This window comes from Pseudopipra pipra, chromosome 10 (genome assembly GCF_036250125.1).
Source record: "Pseudopipra pipra isolate bDixPip1 chromosome 10, bDixPip1.hap1, whole genome shotgun sequence".
In the NCBI taxonomy this organism is placed as follows: Eukaryota; Metazoa; Chordata; class Aves; order Passeriformes; family Pipridae; genus Pseudopipra; species Pseudopipra pipra.
Genome location: NC_087558.1, coordinates 12,441,406 through 12,464,509, shown reverse-complemented (window position 1 = coordinate 12,464,509; position 23,104 = coordinate 12,441,406). Strand labels below are relative to the sequence as shown.

At 38.4% G+C, this 23,104-nt stretch overlaps 2 protein-coding genes across 5 annotated transcripts in view; one reads left to right on the top strand and one right to left on the bottom strand.

The window, feature by feature from the left end:
* Positions 1 to 12,642, bottom strand: part of OPA1 (OPA1 mitochondrial dynamin like GTPase) — a 56,158-nt gene extending 43,516 nt beyond the window's left edge. The window contains exons 1-7 of one of the 4 annotated variants that reach the window (XM_064666267.1): positions 12,494 to 12,642; positions 10,008 to 10,326; positions 9,593 to 9,689; positions 8,243 to 8,350; positions 6,979 to 7,032; positions 6,058 to 6,125; positions 1,398 to 1,508 (exon numbers count right to left, since the gene is read on the bottom strand). In XM_064666267.1, the coding sequence (XP_064522337.1) occupies positions 1,398 to 1,508; positions 6,058 to 6,125; positions 6,979 to 7,032; positions 8,243 to 8,350; positions 9,593 to 9,689; positions 10,008 to 10,326; positions 12,494 to 12,522 (786 nt within the window). In that variant the 5' untranslated portion in view covers positions 12,523 to 12,642. The remainder of the gene's footprint in view (positions 1 to 1,397; positions 1,509 to 6,057; positions 6,126 to 6,978; positions 7,033 to 8,242; positions 8,351 to 9,592; positions 9,690 to 10,007; positions 10,327 to 12,493) is intronic. The other 3 variants (XM_064666269.1, XM_064666268.1, XM_064666270.1) reach the window with 3 other exon arrangements.
* Positions 12,643 to 16,369: 3,727 nt separating this feature from the next.
* ATP13A4 (ATPase 13A4) overlaps positions 16,370 to 23,104 on the top strand; it is a 38,886-nt gene continuing 32,151 nt past the window's right edge. Inside the window, exon 1 of the mRNA XM_064666263.1 lies at positions 16,370 to 16,432. Within this exon, the coding sequence (XP_064522333.1) occupies positions 16,370 to 16,432 (63 nt within the window). The remainder of the gene's footprint in view (positions 16,433 to 23,104) is intronic.

Below are 23,104 nucleotides of genomic sequence, written 5' to 3'. Positions count from 1 at the left end.
CTCTCTCAATAAACTGTATACAATCTGACAGAGGCTGAAGAAGTTACCTTTATTAAAAAAAAAAGTTACTGAACAAATAGAGAATATTTAGACCACTGAAGGCATCTTTACTCTTACTAAAATACACATCTGGAAGGGAATGAATGCAAGAACAACTGTAGGACACATACTGAGATAAAGTAATCTCAAATAATTAAATTTACATTATATTTTATTGCACAATGCTTAGACTCAGTATAACTGAAGATAGAATGCATCAGTGTTATTTTAAATCCAGACAGAATATTAACTAAATAAATTTGAAAAATTAAATGAGGAAAAATGTCTTTCACCATCTTTTTTTTTAAATTAAAGGAGCATTAACAGTTTAGAATGGCCAGGGGTTCTAAGTCTAAAACACAAAAAGTAATATGAAAAGAAAATAAAACATTTGAGTATGAAATGCTACTATACTTTCAGAGAACAGGGATTTTGCTCTGTTGACTAAAAAGCATGACAATTACATTAATTGCTATACAATTATGTCTAAAAGTTTAGACATTAGTTCACATTTAGTGCATTCCTCTTTCTGTGGGATTTATCTTCAGATATACAGAATATCAGGTTCTGTACTCAGTGCTCAATTCCAAAGCTGTTGAAGAGCACAAGTAATCAGAAAGCTTTTGAGGGGGCACAGAAGCAGCCAACAAATCAATGCAGTCAAGAATTACACGTTGTAACAGATTAGACAACTAAAATATCCCAATTTATGAAGAATTTCCAATTAATCTCAGCCATATAATAATTAATAAAATGACATTAAATTAAGTAAGTAAAGTGAACTGCAGATGTTCAACAACCACAACATATCAGTATAAATTCTGCTTTAAGATGGAAAACAAAGGACTACCTTTGATTAATATACAGTAGATACTGTTATTATTAGCAGTATTTCATTGTCTGTGCAAAATTGTTTCTAAGGAGTTCCTGTCATTTTCAGATTGGTAACAGTATAAAGCAGGGAAAAAAGTTCCCAGACATGTATTGCCTGAAAATAGCTACACTGTTGCAAGATAAAGCTACCATAAGCAACAGTAAACAGACTTGACATTAATTCACATACTTTCCTTAAAAGTTTTTTTAATGTATGAACATTAAATAACAGTTTTTATAGACAGAGAACATACGTTCAATTTCTGTGTGACACGAATGACCTGTTCTGCTTTTAACATCATGCTTTAAATGCAACTTGGTTAAATTGAAACAGGACTATACATACACACTACACTGTAGTGAAGTTGGTTGTAGTAATTATTTGGGCCCCTAATTTAATTAGTTAGATTTTTCTAGCTCAAATGCAGAAGGCTGCAGTATTTGATTAGTGTGAATGCAGTACATATCATCCCTTAAGTCATCACCTTTCGCTTCTGCTGGGATGAGCCCATGTTATATTGGCCAGTGGCTCTGCGCGCTTCCTCTTCGTGCTGCTGGATTTGTTGTTGTAACAGAATGAGTTCCCCAAGCAGGCCCTGCCATGAGTTTATAATAAAAAGGAGAGGAAAATTTGGGGTGTAAGGAGAACAAAGTTAAACCAAAGGGTATAACAAAGACAGATGAAAACCAGGTATGAATGGGTCAGTTCAAACAAAAGTGAAGTTTCATTAGAGAGATCTCTTGCTACCTGGAGTGGATAGAGCCAGCAAAACTATGCATTTTGCAAATCCAGCTAGAACAAAACAATCACCATTTAGCTACACTTCCTAATTACATTCAACGTTGACTAGGCATCTAAATATTTTAAAAATTCAACTATGCTGGCTTTAAAATATTCTCAAAGTGTTCAGAATTTCATTTCAGTTACTCACACCAGAAGTTCTTAAGCATCAGCAATTTTTCAGAATCTAACTATCCATGTATCTACAGTGTTTTGGATATTCTACACAGCTGTGCACAACAGCTAAGAGGCTCAGCTTTGTCATAAAAGTTCTTTTTGTTTTTATACCCAGCAAAACACAGACAGTTTATAGAAAGATGATTTTTGCCTGCTACTTAATTTTCTCAAACTATCAGAAGAATAGTTTCTAGAGCATTAAAAATAAAAAAAAGCGCCCCCTCTCCACTTCTGCAACACACTGCAACTTAAATTGATGCTGTCATAATCCTTCATGATCACTTCAAAAATCCCTAAAACTTAATCCTTATTCCTTTACTCATTCAGCATTTCCACAAAGCTTAGTTTTCTCCTCTTCTCCCTCCACTGAAAATATTCTTATAATGGCAGGCTGTCTTTCAAAATTAGTTTAGAAATATCATGTCAGTATCTACCATAATTTTACAAACAGGTTATTTCAGAGAATGCAGACAAAAGGATTAATGAACTATTTAAATAATCCTGTTTACAAAATAATACATCATATTTTAAGAAAACATGCAGTGAAATGAAATGTTTCAAAAATGTACTTCAGGAATGAAAACAAACCCTGAAATAGAACTTTGGTGTAAGGATTCAAGACATCTATGATCAAGTTATACATTTGTTGCATGAAATACATACACAGGCATGTACACATAAGGATAAACAACACAGGAGAAAATGCAAAAAGGAGAGAGACAACCAAATGACCAAATATAAACGTTTGTTAAATAGTGATTTGTATCATTTCAAATACAGAAAAATCTTCTCATTTGTATTTTACTGAACCATTTTAAGATTTAATAAATGTCTCTATTGCCAGACTAGCAAATGCATTAGAGCAGCGCCAGGAACCAGGCGAAAGATTTCATTTCTATACAGCAGCAAGGAGAGAGAGTCTCAGAGCTATACTTAATATCTGCAGAACAACAATAATATTTTGCCATTATTGCAAACAGGGAAACTCTCAATATGACCTGACACAGTCTATTTAAACATTGTTACGAGTCAAAAAAATGCAAGAAAAAACACTGAACAAAATCTGCCACAAAGGCCACAAAGGCCTTTTAGCATTTGAACAGGAAACACAACAAATGTTTCAAGTCACCAAATCTAACTATTTATTGACCAATTACTTTCTAAGACATCTGGTACATGTGAATCTTATTCCATAGTAAAGTATGAAAAGCCCTTTTCAACTATAGTTACCCATTTAATAAAATATTCAAATAAAAAATAAAGTGATTTAAAAGGCTTCTCTGTAATCCTTTCTTCTTTGTATATATCAGTCAGTAATCTTATTAATATTATTTCCTTTATATTCTATTTCTTAATTCATATCACTGTATTAAAAATATAAAAATTATATGTATATATTTTTATATATAAAAATATAAAAAATATAAAAATATTAAAAATTGAGAACTTTAAATAGCACAGAACTATACACACAACACCCAGGCTGCTAAGAATCAAGACACAAACAAAAATATTTACATCTCTCTCTTTGGACACTGTGTGTCCCCTCCACCAAAATCAATCATTCTAGTGTAAAACTAGGTTTATTTTCAAGAATTTCATCTAGAAAAATCAACACTTAATCCATTAATGCGATTTCAAAAATCAAGTTCTTTACAATCATTTTATTTATTCTTTTAATTGTCAAAGAAACAACGTAAAGGGGAATAAAAATAGTTGACAGACCCATTCAGATAAACCCTGCAAAGTCACAATGATATCTAAGTGCAAAATAAATTAAAAAAAAAAAACAGAAAAACAAAACGAGTGCTGACATTGTTCCCGCATGTACTTTAAAATTCCCCTCCATTATTTGACATTAAAAGCTAATATAATGTACTTCAGCTGAGTATGACTCTCTCTTTAATTTAAAAGCAATGCAAAGGTATGAAAATGATAAGGAGGGTAAAGAGGCCAATTTTTAAAAATCTGAATAAATGTCATAGTTTTATCCAGAGTACCTAAGTTGGGAATATAATGGTCCTATTAATAAAAAAGAGAAAATTATGGAAATTTTATTGAGCAACTTGCGAGAACGAAAAGAATAGGATGTTTTTTAAAAAAATAAAACAGATCACAGTCAAGTGATATTCGTTACTCAAGTCTCTTTTTCCCTCTCCAGCAGTAGCTGTAGTGAAGGGCTGTGGGACACTGTGCTGCTTCTTCCACTGACGGAGGTGACCCAGTGCGGGCCGAGCGAGGCAACGACATGCTGCCAACTCCTCAAGAGTGCAGCAGGTTCTTCAGGGCATGAGATTTTAATCCAGGTAAAAAGAGATTTAAACTCCATTTATTTAAATTACTATCTGAACACTCCACACTTAATTTAATTCTCTTCTAAAAATATGGTACCTTTTGGATTAAGTGAGAGATTATGAGGTAAACACATTAGCTGACAGGAAGCAGTACAGTCTGATTCGGTGTTCAGGGCACATTTCACTCACTCAGTTACTTTGCAAAGTAACGGGTTTCTCATTCATTCTACTCAAAGTTTTTAGAGACCCATCTGAGGATCATGCCCAATAACAATTCTCCAGAAGGTTTCTCCCAATAAGCAATTCCTAGATTCCTTTATCAGTTACTAATCTCTTCACAACAAAACAAAGAAAGTAAGCTCAGACACATTTAATACCACACTACAGCATTTTATGCATCCATACAATCACAATTCTTAAACTAGTATTGGTGGACAGTGGTAAGCATTGAATGTAAAAAGGCCATCTAATCCATTGTCTTGAAAATAATATTTTTGCCCAGCAACAAACAATGATTATGTTTTGTTAGGTATTCATATGTGACTTGTTTGAAATATTCTGACAAAAATGGATCATATTAATTAGTAAACCAACAGTTTCTAAGCACAACATATTGGATATGATTGGAATAACAAAAATCAGTAGACCAGACTAAATTTTCTAAATCATACTGATTTCATATGGGTAGATATTTTCCATACCATAGCCAAAGTTTTGTTGGCAACATTAAAATGCAGATGACACTGCATCAAAAAAAAAATACAGGATAATAACAAGTTTTAATGGTACTACTGGTATTCAGTAAAAATTTCAGTTAATTTAGTTATTAAAGACAATAAACTCAGATGGCCACTTCTTCACAAATCAATAGTAAGGTATATTTTATGTTTTATACAGTGAAACCTGTGCTAAGCAATCACTCAAGAGAAAATAAAATAATATCAATGGACAGTTTGCAGACAAATGGGAAATAAAAAGCATGTAGAAATTCATCACTATTCTATAAGGGAAAAAAATGGTAGTAAGATGTGAGCTTCGTACAGGTTTCACTATACATTGTCATGCAGTATTAAAGTAGAATAAATGTATACATGCCTGCATATACAGAAAAGTCATTTATGGAAAAGCCCCAGTTCAGACATTTTCAGTTGCAAAAATAACTGTATGATTATTTACAAATTCCCTGATATATATTGCTTTCCTTCCATTTTTAAAAGAATTTTTAAAAACAAAATGAGAAAAAACAAAAAGCCTTTAAAGAATGAGCAACATGACAATTTAGGAATTTAACAGAAACAAGATCTACTGCTCATGAAAACAAAAAAAAATAAATGCTAAACCTTTAAGTTATCAAAATACATTAACTTTTTTCCCCAGAGAATAGTAACAAAAATGTCATGTATGCTTTATCTAGATAAAGTAAAAAACAGATTGCTTTAAGAAATGGAAATTCTTTATTAAGACAGGAATTGTTAAGTAAGAATTACAGCTATGAAAATGTCAACACAAATGAGGTTGCAAGCAGAAATGCTTAAAAATAACTATAAAAGCCTAAACCAATTTCTGTAATAAGCTAGAAACTCAACTGCCACTGAGAACATGCCCTGAAAAATTACAAATGCACATAAAATACCTAAAATCACATTTTTATAAAACCCCTGATTTTCTTAATAATGCAATTCCTAAAGATTTTTAGGACTGCCTCAAATTTCCTTACACCACAATATTTATTATCACTGCACTGTTTATATATATGATAAGCAGTAATGCATACTCAAGTAATTTTCAATGATAAATTCTTTTCAAGGTGCTTCAAATAAAATCTGCAACTAGCTACTGATGCAGTTTCAAAAAATAAATACCCATTTATCAGTTTTGCAAGTGAGTAATTACCTTCTTGAACTGTTTGTCATTGTCATAGCCCTGGTCAGTAGCCCTGAATGCTGTTTCTCCTGGAGCACCTACAACATAATTAAAGAAACTCATAAGATGCAAAAGGCACTTAAAAATTCTCAAACTACACCTACCATAAAATTAAAGCTTCAACCTCTCTGAATGAGTAATTCAATAATCTTTGAAGTTCCTATAAAAAAAGATTAATCTTAAGAAACTGAAGAAGAAAATCAGTTTAAAACTCATCTGAAATTTTTTAACCTAGATTGTGACTCAGATTAGTTATATCACAAGGCAGTAGGCAGCTTCAGTTAGACTATTAAAAGTTCTCAAAATATTGTAAAATTAACTCTGAAAAACACAGAAGGATAATACAAATTCCACTGGTGTTACGGTAACGAGAAAAAAAAAAGCAACTCTCCTATTGTAATGACCTAGATTTTAAAAAGAAGCCTCTGGATAAAGCCTGAAATAAAAAGCATCTGCTAAGGACTGTGGCAGACATATATCAATCGTTAATCTATTCATTGTCAGAGGGGAGGATCTAAGTCAGGAAAAGATTTTTCACCTGGAGAGTGGTTGGGCACTGACCAGGCTCCCCAGGGAAGTGGTCAGAGCACTGAGCCTGACAGAGTTCAAGAAGTGTTTGGACAATACTCTCAGGCACATGGTGTGATTCTTGGGGTGTCCTGTGCAGGGCCATGAGTTGGACTCAATGATTCTGACAGGTCCCTTCCAACTTAGCATATTTTATAATTCTATGAAGCATTTTTAAAATAGCTGGAAAGTATTTGTAAATCAATATTAAATTGCTGTAAATAGTTGTGTCTATATTGATATTCACTCCTCTTAGTACAGTAGAGCTTTTAAAGTTTGTTTTAAAAAAGCAGGTTAAGGGCAGGAAAAAGGGCTTTTACACACCTAACAACAGAAGTAGATCAGAAGCTCCTATGACTTCACTAACCAAATTGTAACCTGTGAAAAATCAGCAGAAGAGGGGAAATAAAAATTATAAATACAAAACAAAATGCAAAATAAAGATGAGGGATCTTTGTCTCATTTGGAGGACCACACAATCATAAATGGCCACTATGCCTGTGTGAGTATAATATCAAATAATAGGTGACATCTCACGATACCAGTCAATAACAACACAACTTTAATCTCTCAAAATTTTAAACAGCAAAAATACATAGGAGATGGTAATCTACTTGTCTCTCTGCTGAGCTTGGTCCCTACCTAGGCTCCTGCTGAGTTTGTAGGATTAATAAATTAATTCTTCCATTGACAGTACTTTAAAGAAACAAAACACACTTCTTATGCACAATGATATGAAAATATTTACAAACACTTAGAAGAATAACACCTTACAGATATCACCTTTCACGAATACAAATTTATGTGGTTTGATAATTATTAAGGTATATAATAGGAATAATCTTGCACTTTATTACAAGAATGACTGGGTGTGCTCATTAGCAAGTCAGATATGATGATCAAATCAGTAATTTCTTAGTTTTAAAAAGACCACTGATAGAAATGTCTCATTTAAGTCTCCCAAAGCATGAAAACCTGCAACTGCCTGGGTACACTGAATAGACAGAACATTCCCATGTCTTTTGTGAAGAATTTAAAACTCCTACCTATTCCTTTGAAATGCAGCCCCTACCTAATCCAAATCTCCAAGAAAGTTCTGGGGCCATGTCCAGATGGAAAATATCATTCAATCCAAATTCAACCCAAAAAAATACTTTTGTTACAAATTTCTTATTTCACATGCCTGCAGTATTAAGAACCTTCATTCTTAATAATCCAACTCATTTCTCCTGTAACAGCTGTGATATTGTTACTATCCAGTGCCACTCACTTCCACCAAGTTCTAGCTGGTCATATCCAGCTTCTCTGACTCACTGAAGGAATCAAGCTTTCAATCTGTTACAGTTGTACAAGAATTCTAGTTTGCTATTCAATTTCACATTTTGGTTCTCTGGACTTGCTACTAGAATTCTTGCTTTTAAAAATATATTACACTTACCTGTATCCATAACACTTTCAGAAGAGATATTCAATGAAACCATACATTTTCAGGATCCACTTTCTTTTAGTGTCTAAGGACAAACCTGCACCCTCATCTTGAATAGGTTATGCTTTTAAAATTAAAACTAAGCTAAAAAATTGTTCTCACCAGGAGATAGAAATCCTTTCAGTGAAGCGAAGCTCTCTCCAATCTTGTCAAAGTCAGGCAGAAGTTTGGCAAGGTCATCTGCATCAGGGAGGGCTTTGATAAGCTTTTCTAGGAAAACAGTACAACAGTTAGTGAGTAGGGGTTTTTTTTTCCCACTTTTTTTGTGAACAAAAATGGCTTAGGCTGTAAAACCTAGCAACTGTTTCAGGATGTAGCTTTTTTCTTTTTTAAAAAAAGAATTAAGAAGTTTCTTCCCACGTACACCTCCCCCCACTAGTGTTGGGAAAGATTATCAGATCAGAAAAACCAATTGCTTTTTTAGACTTTGAACTTCCTGATAAGTTAGTTGCCTCAGGTACTTTATAATTACCTAGAAATTACTGCTGCATTTCACCACATTTCATACATTATCTCTCATGTATTTTGTAGAGGACCTTTTAAAATTACACAGAACTCTAACTATGATCACGTCTTGAACATTTTAAGAAAGGCTTAGTTTTCAATCTCATAATAAACCAATTTTGTAATCCCTTAAAAAAGTCAAATTATTAGCTTTAAAGTACTATAAAAATGTAGTGTCCACTAGCAATAGGAACAAGAAAACATTTGTTTCAGTTATTCAATCTGCATTTATTTATGTAATGCTCATACATGGCATGGAACTAGATGATCTTTAAGGTCCCTTCCAACACAATGATTCTACATAGTAAAATCTTCATAGATGATTTTTTAAAAAAAGAACACCACCTTTCTACCCTGCATATATCAGAAGCCAGTGCTTGATTTTCAGATTTTAATCTTTCATCTGAAAATATGCAAAAACCTCTACTGTAACCTGAAGGTTCAGGAAAACAAGAGTCTATATTTTTCATTTTCTTTTCTTCTGTATCCTCAAGCTAATTTTGCAGACAGGGAGGTTCACTATTTGCCTTTTCAACTGGTCTTTTACTCACGCATATTTTTTACTTATCTACTTATATCTTCACTTGTGTCATTCACATAGAAAGAAAGAACTTCATGCACAATACTACCAAAACCTGTGTAAGTCCCTTTGATCATGCTGCAAGTCTTCTTTCAATAATAGGATTATATGGCCTTATGAAAGGACCAAGAACATTCTCAAATGAAAAGATGAATTATGGAAAATCCATGCTAAACAATGCATAACTTCTTCCTACAAACACACTCATACAAATACCTTGGTGAGACACACATCAAAGTTTAAACATACAAGTTCAGTCAAATTACAGCTAAGAAGTTACTCCTGGAGCCTGGTGAGGACCTATGCTCTTATGTTTAAGTTTTACACGTGCCAGTCTTTAGATAGAGTAACAACATGTTTTGTGATACCGAAGTCGATCAGTTCATCAAGCTCCCAAACGAAGTCAGGAACAATCCACTTATAGTCATCGAGATCTGGCATCATGTCCTTCCACTGATCATATGTCTAACACAAAAAGGAAAAAAAAAATGGTAGAAATAGAAAAAGAAATGTACATAGAGAAGCTTATGAGCAATCTATTGAAAAGTTATACCTACGTATAAAACATACTAAACCATCATCTTTAGATATGAGTAATACTTGGATCTTTTAAAGTCTACAGTAGTTCTCCAAAACAATGTTTTCCATATTCACTCATCTTTACTGTCATTAGTTAACCAAACAATGACATTTTGTATTTCTGTGGCTATACCAAGAACTACTGTTTTGAAGTATGTAATAAAAAAGAAAAAAATGCAAAAAATAGCTTCCAGAGATAAATACCTTCTTGGCTGTATAACCACCTCCTACTGCAGAGCCTAATATAAGATAGCGAACTTTGAGAAGCCTGGACGCCAGTCTAGCCAGCCAAAAGTTCCTGTGGAACTGGTATCCATATTTTACATTTAAAAGTTTTGTTTTGCGAAGGGGAAGACGATTAAGAGAAGAGAACAGCTGAATGGATATCCTTAAAGGAGGTCTTTGAAACTTTGAACTTGGATAGTAGGGATGATGTATACTGCGGCAAACAAGATGCAGGTTTTGAAGCGGCGATTTTCTCTTTATTCCACAGCTGCTATTTGCCAGACTTCGGCAGATGACACTAAAAGAAAGAAATAAAAGCTCTAAGAAACTGGTTTCTTCAACACACCATTAACTCAGACACCTCTTTAGAAGCAATTCACATTACATTTTAGCTGGTTACAGTTAATCTTATATCACCCTGAATGTACAATCTCCAGCCATCGTTGGTATGTACCAGGAAAATAAAAAGCTGTAAACATCGTTAATGGGTATGGAATTTCTAGTGATTACAGAAACAAAAACCTTATATACCATTTATACGGTCTGTTATGAATTCAATTTAACTTCCACACTGAAATAAGGCACGTAACATGTCTGTGGTAAAACACAGTTTGGGCAAACAGAATTAAAGTCCACAGAAGATTTGCAACATACAAGAAAACAGTTTGGTCTATCTTATTCTCTAAAAGAACTTTTAAAGAACATTTGGTTTGTAGAGGATTTTCAAAGGAACAATACAAAGAAAAAAATCCTTTGTAGAATACATTTGTCTTATTTTGGCAAAGTAGATTCTGCTTTGGGTTGAAAGGATGTACTCAACGACATCTTTCAGTTCCTTTCACTCTAACACACTGCAGTTCTGGGATTACAGGACTATGGTTTTGTCTTTGGTTGTGCATAGACAACATTACTTCTGGAGATGGCTGCACCATGTTTGTTGATGCCTTCATGAAGGAACTGAGATTTATGCAGGAGGGAAAATTTCAGTCTGGAAAATCTGACTCTGAAAACAGAGCTCAGCCATGAAATGCACACATTGAAACACAGGAACCACATTGGTCCTGCCCTGCCTACATTAAACACTCAGCCTGGGATAAAGCTCCTTGTGTATTTTCAATTACGCTATTCTGCACACTTCAACATCTGGGGGTAGTTTGGTTAGTTTAGGGAAAAGACAACTGCTCTGGAAAAAACAATTTCTTCTGTAATGTTTTTAGTCCCACCATCATATCAGAATGGTTAATATTAAATCATTTACTGGATGCAAAATATGAGTGAAGCTATGGTCTTGAAATTCATTACCCAAATATTTAATATTTTCAGCAGAGACCTGTGGTAGCACATTCTATGGCAGCTACTCCTCATTATTTGTCTTCACCTGGGCTAAAGGCATTTTGTGTAATATTATGTAACTTTCTTCTCTGTGACTGTTCTTTTAGAACACACTGTGTTTGACAGCATTCAGTCTGTATGTTTAAACTGAAGGAAAAATTGAATTCCATCTCATAGTCTTAAGGCAAGAACTCAATCAACAATTGCCTTTTGAGTGGTATGCATATTTCAAACCCAGTCTCCTTTAATTAGTATGAAATCTTATAAATAATTAAAAAAAACCCCACTATTCTTCCATTATACCAAACTTCCTCTTTCTTTTTCTCTCCTCCCACTGCTAAAAACTCCTGATGAACACTGACAAAAAGAACACCTTCAAATCTTCATTGAACAACAGTGCAGTTAGATTGAAAACCATACCACAATATGCTATTAAATCAAGTACTTAATGAGTTCCAAATTTAAAGCCTCTGGAAAGCTGTTTTTAACAACAAATATTAGCCTTCCAGACATGTTTAGCTCTGGCATTAGAATCTATTTGATTACAGGCCTGCAACCTGACTACTCTTATGTTGCCCTGGGATTATGTCTTGTAAAACAAGAAAAAGTGGCCTGTTACACCTGTGATTACAAAGCAAAGGAAACTCAGCAAAAAGCACTGTGGCATTTTCTCATTCAGCACTAGACAACGTTTGTTTTCCTACTGCTGCTCCCAGATGGGGGTTGGAACTGGTTGATCTCCAAGGTCCCCTTTCAACCCAACCCATTCTGTGATTCTATGAAACCTACCATGGGACATCGTGCTACTGCCGGCCATTCAGTTTCCCTGCTCCTGTCTGGAATGGTGCAGGAGAAAGGTGGAAAACAAGCGGGATGCAGGGACGGAAAAATGCCTGGACATAAGGGTGGCCCGAGCTCCCCAGGACGAGAATGCGAGAGACGCAGCTCCCTTCCACATGCACCACCTCCCGCAGGTGCCCGGGGAGCTGCAGGGCAGGGAATGCCTCGCCCGGCGGTACCGACCCCCGGGACAGCCCCGGGTCCGCCCCGTGACTCCCGCCCCGGGCACCCCGACCCGCGGGGCCCAGGCCCGCCGGCAACCCGCCGAGCCCGCCCTGACCCGTCCCGCTTACCAGGCCGCCGCCGCCCGCGTCCGCCACATCCTGGGAGCCGGGGAGGGCCGGGAGGGGCCGAGAAGGACCGGGAGCGGCCCGGGCGGCCGGGAAGAGGGCAAGGGCAGGGGGAGCCGCTTCCGGGCTCCCCGCGCCCTGCCCGGCTGGAAACCGCGCCTCCCTGTCCAAAGGTTCCGGGCACCGCGGCGGCCAGGGAGGGAGGGTTTTTGATGAAACACCGCGGGGGCTGCGTGGCCGGGAGCGGAAAGTCGGGATGGATCCGGCACGGCAGGATCACGGATCCCCCATAGCGGGGTCATGGATCACCTACAGCGGAGTCATGGATCCCCCCTCACCCCCCCCCCCCGTCTCTGTGCCCCCTCACCCCAGCGGTGTCAGGGCTACCCTCGGCACTTCGCCCATGTGCCCGTGGCTGCCCAGGGCACCCCCAGCACCCCCAAGGCCGGGGTGGGCCGGGTTGGGGAGGGTGGTGGTGGGAAGCCCAGCACTCAGTGCAGGCATCTGGTGGTACCAGCGTCTTAGACCCTGTTTAAATTAGAGTCTCATACGAGTCCCCGGGTGGTGAGGGGAAGCCCAGCCCTCGGTGGAGGCATCTGGTGGTACCGGGGTTTTACACCCTGTTTAAATAAAAGTCTTATACGAGTCCCCAGTTGTTGACCTTGGAGAGTGCTTGACATGGGCAGCAGTGCTGCCTTGAAAGCTGGAAAACACAAGGTGTTTCCTAGAGGGCTTTTGTGGGCTGTTGGGGTTTTTTTTCCGGCGGGACCACATTGAAGTGGGAGGCGGAGGATGCACTGGGAGAGTTCATCAGATCTGTCGGTCTGTCCTCACACAGGATCAGCCCTGGTTAGGTAATTTCTTAGCACTGCATGCCACACCTGTCCCTAAAGACCACAGGTGTTGGAGTGTTCACCTGGCAATGGCACTGCTGAAAATATTCCCTCGTGCCTCATCTGAGTCTTTCCTGCAGCGCATTAACTCTATCAACAGTGAACATGGATATTTTCTCCAATGATGTGTTTGAAAACTGTTGCCATGTCTCTTCTCAGTCTCCTCCCCCCCCGCCCCCCCCCCCTCTAAATAAAACAACCCTAAGTTGCTCTTCCATATTTAAGGGCTCATTTGTCATTCTTCTCAGTGCTCTCCTTTCTGTAATGTGGCCAGAACTGTGTGTCACATGCTGAGAAACCAAAAATGAGGTTTGAGGTGTTGTAGAAGTCAGGCTTCTGTTTATATTGTGGGATTTTTCAAAGAAAAATAAATTGCACAAGGATGACATGCTACATATGTGTGTTTTCAGGACTGAGATAAAAGTTGTTGGGATGAGGTGAGCACATGTTTTTGCCTCTTGCTTCCCTACTTTTCAACTATTTATGTATTTATAAGTTTAAGAGACTATATTTTAAACCTTTGCTTTTGTATTTTGGCTTGACCAGTTTTACTTGTTATTATACCTGATTTTTTTAAGGCAAGTTTCAATTGAAAAATAAGAATGATTATACTTCATAGGACATGTTACAAATAACTTTTTATGTATAAACATAAATAGAGAGTAATTCTTACTCTGAACAGCAGAGAGCGTCATACAACTAAATGTTTCAATTCAGGAGAATTGAATGCTTTAGAAGTGTTTTCTCTAGGAGATGGTGAACCTGCTTAAGGTAATGAGCAAATGTCACTGTCTTCTTTGGATCTGGATTACCAGATTTTGATGAAATATTATAAGAGGTTGTCAAACTATGGAAATGATGAAAATTTTACACCTTTAATCTGTTTTTTCTTGGTTTTCAGTCGCAAAGATAAATACCCTTATAAGGGTGTTCTGTAGGAGCACAGATTGTCAATTGGAGCTGGAATAAACCTTTAAATAGTGAAAAGATTGTATGAGTCTTGGTTCTTCCTTGGAGACCCTGGTTTGCTGGGATACTCTGCACGCAGCTCATCTCTCGTGTCTGTGACAGGGCAGCCAAGGATCCCTGCTGCACCTTAGTCTGCTACAGACACCAGAAAGAGCAAGGCTGATGTTTGGGAAAGCAGCAAAAGCTGACCAGGCAGAAAAAGCGTGTGTGACATTCCTCTTTTCCATCCCTAGCACCAAAATAATGAGTAATTTCCCAAAATCATCAGCCTGCCTTAGAAAAGGTACCTTTGCAGTTGTTTCCTGCCTGTTATAGCTTCTAGATACCAATGCTCATTTTTCCCATGTAATCAGGTTTATCAGAAATGGACTTTAATGCATTGGGTTTTTTTAAGTTTTATTTGAAAATTGTGACTCTTGTATACCACCTGGAGTTCCCTTTGCTTGGTCTCAGAAGAACAAAATGAAAAGTTGAGAGGCTCAGATCGAGCCTCAGAGTTGCAATGGGAGGAAGGAAGAGGAAACACTGTAGCTGGGGTATGAAGAGCACCTTGTTCCCCCTTGATCTTATGCAATAAATCATCCTTAACACAGCTTAGTACAGTTGTATCCTTTTCAGTCCAACCTCTGCTCTGGGCTCCTTTTGGAAGTGTGGTAGGTGTCAAGGCCAAATAACTTGGCTCCAGTGCCACCTGCTCATTGGCAGTATTTTCAAACGCATCTGTTCCTGTGCTGTGCACATCTGGTTTGCAGGTCTGTGCCCGGCTCACATTATTAGCAATAAGCAACTTTTATTATATTAACTGACCTAACTCCCTTGTTTTGCCATCTCTTTTCCCTGCATTTCTCCCATTTCAGTTTCTCTGAGCCTGCCCACTGAAGGACAGGCAGTGGTCTTTCCTGGTGCTTGAGTTATCTGGGACTTGTACAAGCCCATGCCACATGCATAAGGAATAGGAACTAAATCCATACCTCTTGATCTGTTTCAGTTTCCCTATAAATAATATTTTAGTTTTCTTACCATATTTAATGCTGGAAGAACAGGTTTTCCTTTCCTGACCTCATTCCTAAAATATTTGTTGTGTAACTTCTTAAAAAGTAGCAAAGTACAAGGAAATAGTAGTGAAATGAGAATGAATCACAAGACTAATAAACAAATGCAGGACAATAGTAGCAAAAAAAAAAAAAAAAAAAAAAAAAAGGAGTTGGTAAAACCCTCAGTGTTGTTTTCCTGCCAGCTTCCTTTTGGCTCTGATTTGAAGGTCAGAGACATCTATATCCAGCTCACTGACATTAGTGGGAAACTCCAGTTCCCCCAGGAGTGAGTAAATAACCTCAGTGATGTCTCCCAAAGCTATATGGTGAGTTCAGAAGGCATTCCATGATGATATTCTTGATAATGAATAAACAACCTGGTTACAGATCCTGCATAGCTGGATCCTGACACGGAGTCAGTGCATAAATCCACCTGCACAAACTGGGGCCCTTGTTTACAATTCTAGAGCTTGGTTTTTTTTCCAGGGCATATGTGGGGAACACTGCTGGACACTTAGTTCAGACAGGTTGCTAAGAGTGTTAACAACAGCAATGCCTATTTTCTTCTTATTTGGACACACTCCTGGTTTCCAGTGATTCCATAATCTCTTGAAGAAAAAATACTCCCCTCCTGCCCTCCCCTAAAAGTTTCATGCCAACAGCACTTGCTTACACCTGTCAGAGTTATGACCCAGAGTCATATTGTAGCAAACACTTGTGAGATTGAACTTTTTCTATCTTGCAGTGTTTTTGAGTGAATTCTGCACATACTCTCAGAATTGCAAAACTCCAACAACAGAATGGAGGGAGGAGGGATAAATGTTACCTGCTAACCCCAGAGAGGGAGGAGCTCCATACTTCAAACTCAGCAGAGTTATGAGGAAGGTGTGTACTTAGAGCACTTCCTCAATGTAGAATTTCAAGCACACTATGCTGAAGACCTGTCCTGAGGGTGCTCTAGAAAGTCTCCAGAGGATCATTTCATGGGGGAAAATCCTGCCAAGAACCATTATGCACAGCTTAACCAGGGAGAAGAGAATGAGATGGTGAGTTTTATCTATGTCTAGGTCTTTCTCAGCTTGAAGTAGAAGGTGGCATGTGTTCTGCAATAAAATGCTACAGACTGTAATTGAGTTATGGGTGGTTGAGGTGTTCCCATAGAAGAAACAAACAGTTAGAAAGAGATACCTTTTTTTTTTTTAGCAGAAAGAAAATAAGGTTGGTTGTGTCCACTGGATTTAACTACTTATCTCCTCAACAGATTATTGATGTGTTGTTACAAATCTAGGTGGAAGTGGTCTAATATGAGCTTTAGGGATGGGCCAGAGTGGTGTCCTTAAACATTTGACAGCTGAATCTCCAGGGTCAGCTCCACTTAGAGAACTGGAAACCTTGGCTTTCTCCAGAACATAAAAACACATATGTTATGTTTGCATAAATTATTGGCAAATATGGTCTATTGAATTGGCAACACTATTCCAGCCTAAGCACCTTTCTAAAGCTGGATTCCTAAGCACGGATCTATCATATTTCTTTCCAGAGTTTCCCAGGAAGGAATATGTCTGCATGCATTCTGTAACATGTGGAAGTCTTATGCTTACACAAAATATCTGATCTCCTGCCTGGCACTTCTCTTAAATAATAATCCCAGTATATGATTGAAGTGAATTCAGTGTTTCTTAGCTGCTTTGGCATTACAGCGTGTTACGAATCAGCTATTCACCCGGATTCTGTCCATCTAACAGGTTCTGTTGGAGATATCAGATCCATAATGCAGCTGTACAACAACAATTCTCATACATGGTAAATGCAGCACTTCTCAAAATTCCTTTGCTGCAAAGCCACTGTAGTTCTGCTGTAAGTGCCTGCAGGATTTCTGGTGTAAAACAGCCCCAGCAAAGCTATTGAAACACAGTCACTTACAAATAGATATGACTTCACTTTCAGAAACCCTGGAGAAATCCTCAAAATCTCCTTACTGAGAATTCTGTTTTAGTGAAAAAGAGACCGTATCATGGAAAAACATGGACATTTGTTATCTCTAGATATGAATGTAGATTTTCAGACAGCTCTCCCAGCCATACAGAGAAGGGGAGATGCCACGTTTTGTGTAATGCAAACCTGGGTAATCTGGGATGTGCTGGAGAATGTAGTACAGGGTCACCCAGCAGCATGAACTGAGCAGTGCAGGAAGCACAAGGCACTGGCTCCGAGGGTGGGGACTAATTAGCTCAGTACAATGCAGAACCCAACTGGCTCTGCCGCCCAGTTACTAAACCTGCTGGCGGCACCTTGCTTCTGGCTCTAGCCCTGGTGCTGATGTGCCACTGCTCCACAGCTCCAAACAGCTGCTGAGTCTATGTCTGTGCTCCACCCTCCCCTGTCCTTCTAGGACCATAAACACCCTGTCATGCTCTCACCACTTATTGGCACTGTCACTAGCAATGCCAGAACTGAGCTTGAGCTAATTAGGTTTAAGTGGATTGTCTGGTGCTGCGTACAGTCACACTCTTGAACTCTGCATGTCCACTTCCAGCTCTGCACTACTGGGACACTCAAGCTGTGCTTGCATGGAGCCAGTTACCCCAATGTTCTTGTTTCTCACCAGTATCATGCTGAGCCCATGTGCCCTGTGCTCAGGGATCTGCGCTGTGAATCTGACGTTTGAGTTCGTCTCCACTGTGATCATGAGTGTCTCACAGTTGCCATGCTCTCCATGCCTGCAGTGAACATGATCAGTGCTCATTCACCTGGGATTTCCAAATGAAAATCAAAGAAAAAGACTGATAAAGAACTTGAGTAGTAAGTGGAATTAAAACTATAGCCAAATTATGCTAGATTAGGCAGGAATGCACAGGTGTTCGCTACATTTTTGTAAGAGAGAAAAAAGGTATGAGTATGAGATAGAGGAAGATATCCATGAAGGTGTATGAGGTACTGTAAGAGGAGGCAGAAAAAAATCAATGTGTCTATAGAAAAAGAGAACAGCTAGTGTGTGTATTTGTGTGAAAGAAACAAATAAATTAATATGTATGTGAGAACAGTTGTGAAGAAAGAGACAAAGAAGGATCAGTTTAAGCAGAGGAGTAAAGGAGAATACATGAGATAAAGAAAATTATGTGCAGACATTCTTTCTTTGTTAAAGTAGTGTATTTTAAGTTACTGGCAACCACAGCAACTGGCAGTGGCATGTAATGTCTCAGTGACCCTGCAACATCTTTTTTTAAATTCAAAGCCATGAAAAATATTTTTGACATTGTTTCAGCAGTCAGTTTAATCCACCAGAACCAAATTATTTACAAGCAGTTCTTGACTTCTCAAACAAAATCAGATCACTTGGTGTAATAATGTAACAGCTGATATTGTGTGGGTGCCAGTTCTTCCAGAGTGGAATAGTTCAAGTAATTTTGAGAGCAAACAAGTAGTTCATTTGAACTCTGGACATGCAATGCTTCCCTGTGTTGAACTAGCTGTCCAGTTTGCTGAGGCAAGTTGGGGAGCTCTAATGGGAAGAAATGCTTTAGGACAAGAGGGCATGGTCTTAAATTGTGCCAGGGGAGGTTTAGGTTGAATATTAGGAAGAAATTTTTTACAGAGAGAGTAATCAGCCATTGGAATGGGCTGCCCAGGGAGGTGGTGGATTCACCGACCCTGGAGGTTTTTAAGATGAGACTGGATGTGGCACTTAGTGCCATGGTCTAGTAACCACAGCAGTGTTGGATCAAGGGTTGGACTTGATGACCTTGGAGGTCTTTTCTAGCCTGGTTGATTCTATGATTCTATTATTCTGTTTTCTTCTGTATTTCCATTTCTTGTTATAGCTGAGATGCTAGATAGTCCTGGATTTAAGAGTAATCATTCTGACTGGGTAAGAAATCCAGCCTCTATATCCTTGTGTATGTCTTTGGGGTTACCTTACATGGCTGGAGAACATTTGCTTGAATAGAACTTCATTCTTCTGGTATGTAGCTAAAACTTAGCAAAGTATATTCACAGCATGAGATAATCTCTCTCTCTCCATAACCATTTGTAGTACCAGAAAGATCTTAGTAATGTGAGAGCACTCTGGACACAGCAGCTTGCCTCAGAGAGTGCTAATAATAAGCTACCCTGCAGAAAAATCAACTTGAAGGTGTTTTTGAGAAGAAATAAATTTTTGGTGGTATAGGAAGAGGAAGGAAAACCACAGCTTTATGCTCTCTGACAATTTGATGCTCTTCTCTGTACAGCTTGGGAATAATCATTCCCTTTGCACAGACCCTAAAGTGTGTAGCTTAAGTTTGCAATGCAAAAGTTTGTGATAGACTTTGACAGGCTACTGCTTCAGGAAGGATTTGCCAGGAGCCTGTCTTAAGCATGTGTTCCCCTGTAGCTTGTGGCTGAAGGAAAGGGAGAACTGCAGTCAGTCGGCTGGTGACCCCCAGTTTACCACTGCATATTGGCAACTGTCTGCCTCCTGTGGGATGCCAAAATTCTGAGGGAAATCTGATGCAGGAATTTTAAATATTTTGAGTTGGAAAAATTAAATTAAAATAGAATATGAAGGGTACAACCTTGTTTCTAATGGGACAATAGTGAATGTTGCTACTGCTTTCAGAGCGAACAGAAAAAAACCTCTAATGAAACAGGTTCTGGTTGGTAAGAATGAGATTCAGTTATTAAATTCCTTGTGAATTTTAACCAGTCTTTCAAGTCTAATCCTATTACCTGTTGTTATAGAAACAGGTTGTTCATAGTAGGGTACCTGGCGTTTGGGTTACCAGAAAAATGATCATTCACAGCCATTGTTTAGGCTCCCTGCTGGTAGCTACAGGCTTTGTTTTCACCAGAGAAGAGGCTGCCTGAATTTGTTTGATTTTGCATTTAAATTCTGCTGTGAAGATGACCTGGCAGCTAGAGGCATTTTTCTTTTTAACAAAGTAAAAGACTTACTGGACACTAGAGTGATAAGCCCTTGAATGCTGGCTTTGTATAATTGTAAAAGCAGGTGAGAACCTTTCTTGCCAACTGAGCAGGTCTGGCAGCTTTTTCTGTCCAATAATCCAGGGTCCCTCCCTAGACCCTTCACTCACTAGTCAAACCATTTTGTTACAGTCACTCTTCTGACTGTTGGGAGTCTCAAGAGAAAAAAGGATGTTTACAGATGAGGAAACAAAGTTTTACAGTACTAAAAAATACTACAGTATTAAAAATTATTCTATAGAGATGAAATGAGCACTGTATACCAGCCTATTTTGTAGATATTATCACCTCCTATCAGATAATGAGAAGTCATTTGGAGTCTTACACATAGTTAATCTTCGCTTTGTTTTGCATCATATCTTAGTCTGATGCACTCGAGAACCCAGATTATTTGACTGTGCAATTTTATATATGCCAAATGCAGTCATTGAACTCTAAAAACTTGCTTATACACTAGAGAGGTTGTCAAGGTGTAAACCTGTATTCATCAGACCCCTCTTCAAAAGAAGCATGTCTGCACCAGCTCAACCTCAGCGTGCAGTGAAATAAAATGCGACAAAAGTTATTTCCTTAACAACATAAAACTAACCTGACAGACATGTTCTTATTGGTGACATCAACACCAGGACTTCTGCCAGTCTTGAAATTATTGTTTGCCATAGTTGGAAATCTTTGTAATACAGGCCGAGTGAATTCTGAATAAGCTTGAAGAATTTCTAAATGCTAATTACTCTAAGTCATCCGTGTGGCTGAATAAACCTGCACAATGTGTGTACCTGTTCCTCCCTTCTTCATGCACACTGTGGGTACCTCTGTTGTGGGTCTAATATTCACCTTTTTTTGGAGAAGACAATAGTTTTGAGAATTCTTCTAAAGAATTTCACTGTTGACTTATTCGACAAGTGAGAAGTTTCTGTTTCAACAACGAGTTATTCATGTATTAAATTTTTTTTATGAATGCAGCATTCATTGCTATAATCCTTTCAACTGAAAGAACAGGGTCAGGAAAAACTTCTCAACAGAACATTCTGTTCTGAAGTTAAGTATTGAAAGGTTCCGGCTCAAGGAACTTTGTCACAAGAGAGGTTTGGAACTCAGTCTATTTCCCTGCCTAACTTTACTTCTGAATGATGTGGCCAAGGTTACCTGCTCCAGACATTTCCAAACCATGGGAAATGCTTTTCTTTGGCTTTGGCTTTAGATTCCTTCATGAATACTCAGATACAAAACAGCAGTTAACATCTGAAGTTTATTCTTTCCCCGCTTACTCCTTTTAGAGCTCCTGAACAACTATGTTCTGAAATGACACATTCATCAAGACATGAACAAACAAACTTAACAAACTCCTGTGTTTATACAACAGGTCATGTCTTTGAAGGGGGAGAACAGCTCAGTGGTATCTATCTATCATCTATCTATCTATCTATCTATCTATCTATCTATCTATCTATCTATCTATCTATCTATCTATCTACCTGTCTATCTATCTGTCTGTCTCAGGAAAGTCCCTTGTGAGAAGCAGCAAGATCCATCACACAGTGTAATTGGTATCTTAAAGACCATGGCCTTTTTTTCCCAGATGAGCTGTTTCCCTTGTTTGCCCCTCTTCTATTTTTCAAGATAAGGAATACTGATGCATGCTTGGTTTTGGGAAGTGCCTTGAGATCTATGGATTCAAATCCCTTTTCGAGAGGAAACTGTTCTGGAATGAAAAGGCTTTAAAATGTGTGCAGGCTTAGGTGGACTTGGATACGTGTTTCATATATCGGTGCCTGGTTTCCTAGGCAGAAAAATACAGAGTCTGTATTAGCTCTGTGGTTGTTTTGACATACCTCGCCTGGGGAATCATTGAACATTTCAGTGGAGAAGAATACTGACAACAGAAGATGATCCCAATGACTGCCAATCACATGCAGAGCACCCAGTCTCCCCTTCTTAATTGTATTAGCTACAGCCTTCTGTGTCAGACTTCTCAGACATTGGGTGTAAGACACAGAAGCTGAAAATTAAAGGAATGATTCACTGGCAGAAGTAAGATGCACATGGCAGCAATCTTGTTCTTCCCCACCCTGATATTCATGCCCATCCCAATTAGAAAATATTGTTCCTGTTATTCCAGGTCCAGCTATATATTGGAGGAAGTCCAAAGGCATGTCTTTTAACAGTTCTTCCCTTAGGCATCTCTGTCTTCTTGGGAGTTCCTTTGCCTTGCTGACAAGCTGTGGATCTTGCTAGTATTGCTGTGAACAGTAAATTCACACTGTTCTGTGTACTATTCTGTATGCTGGTGCTGACAGTAATTCTGCAACTTTTTTCTTAAGGATACAACTAGAGAGGGGAATGGAGACCCTTTACCTGTTTATAGGAATATGAATATAAATAGCACGACTGTCACAGCAACTACCTTCTAGCAACCTTGCCTATCTACTGTCCTCCGTGGGCTTCCTTCTGTCTGCTGCAGAGCTGCCTTATTCTCTTGATCTGCTCAGAGATTATAGAAGTCTTTGAAAATTCTCTATGTGCGTCTCACAGCTGGTATAACCAGGTCCTGTGCAGTGCAGGCCACTTCCCAGTGTAGTTTACTGTATGTTTTCCCCCATAGTTGCCAACTTCCCTTTAGAAACCTCTTGGAGGTTACCTAGGATGACAGTGTGACTTTTGGAGAATGTCATAGAGCAGGTGTGCCGAGGCAGCGTGTGGAACCACTGGGCAGGGCCTGAATTTCGCATAACAAGCAAAGACACCAGCACAGAACC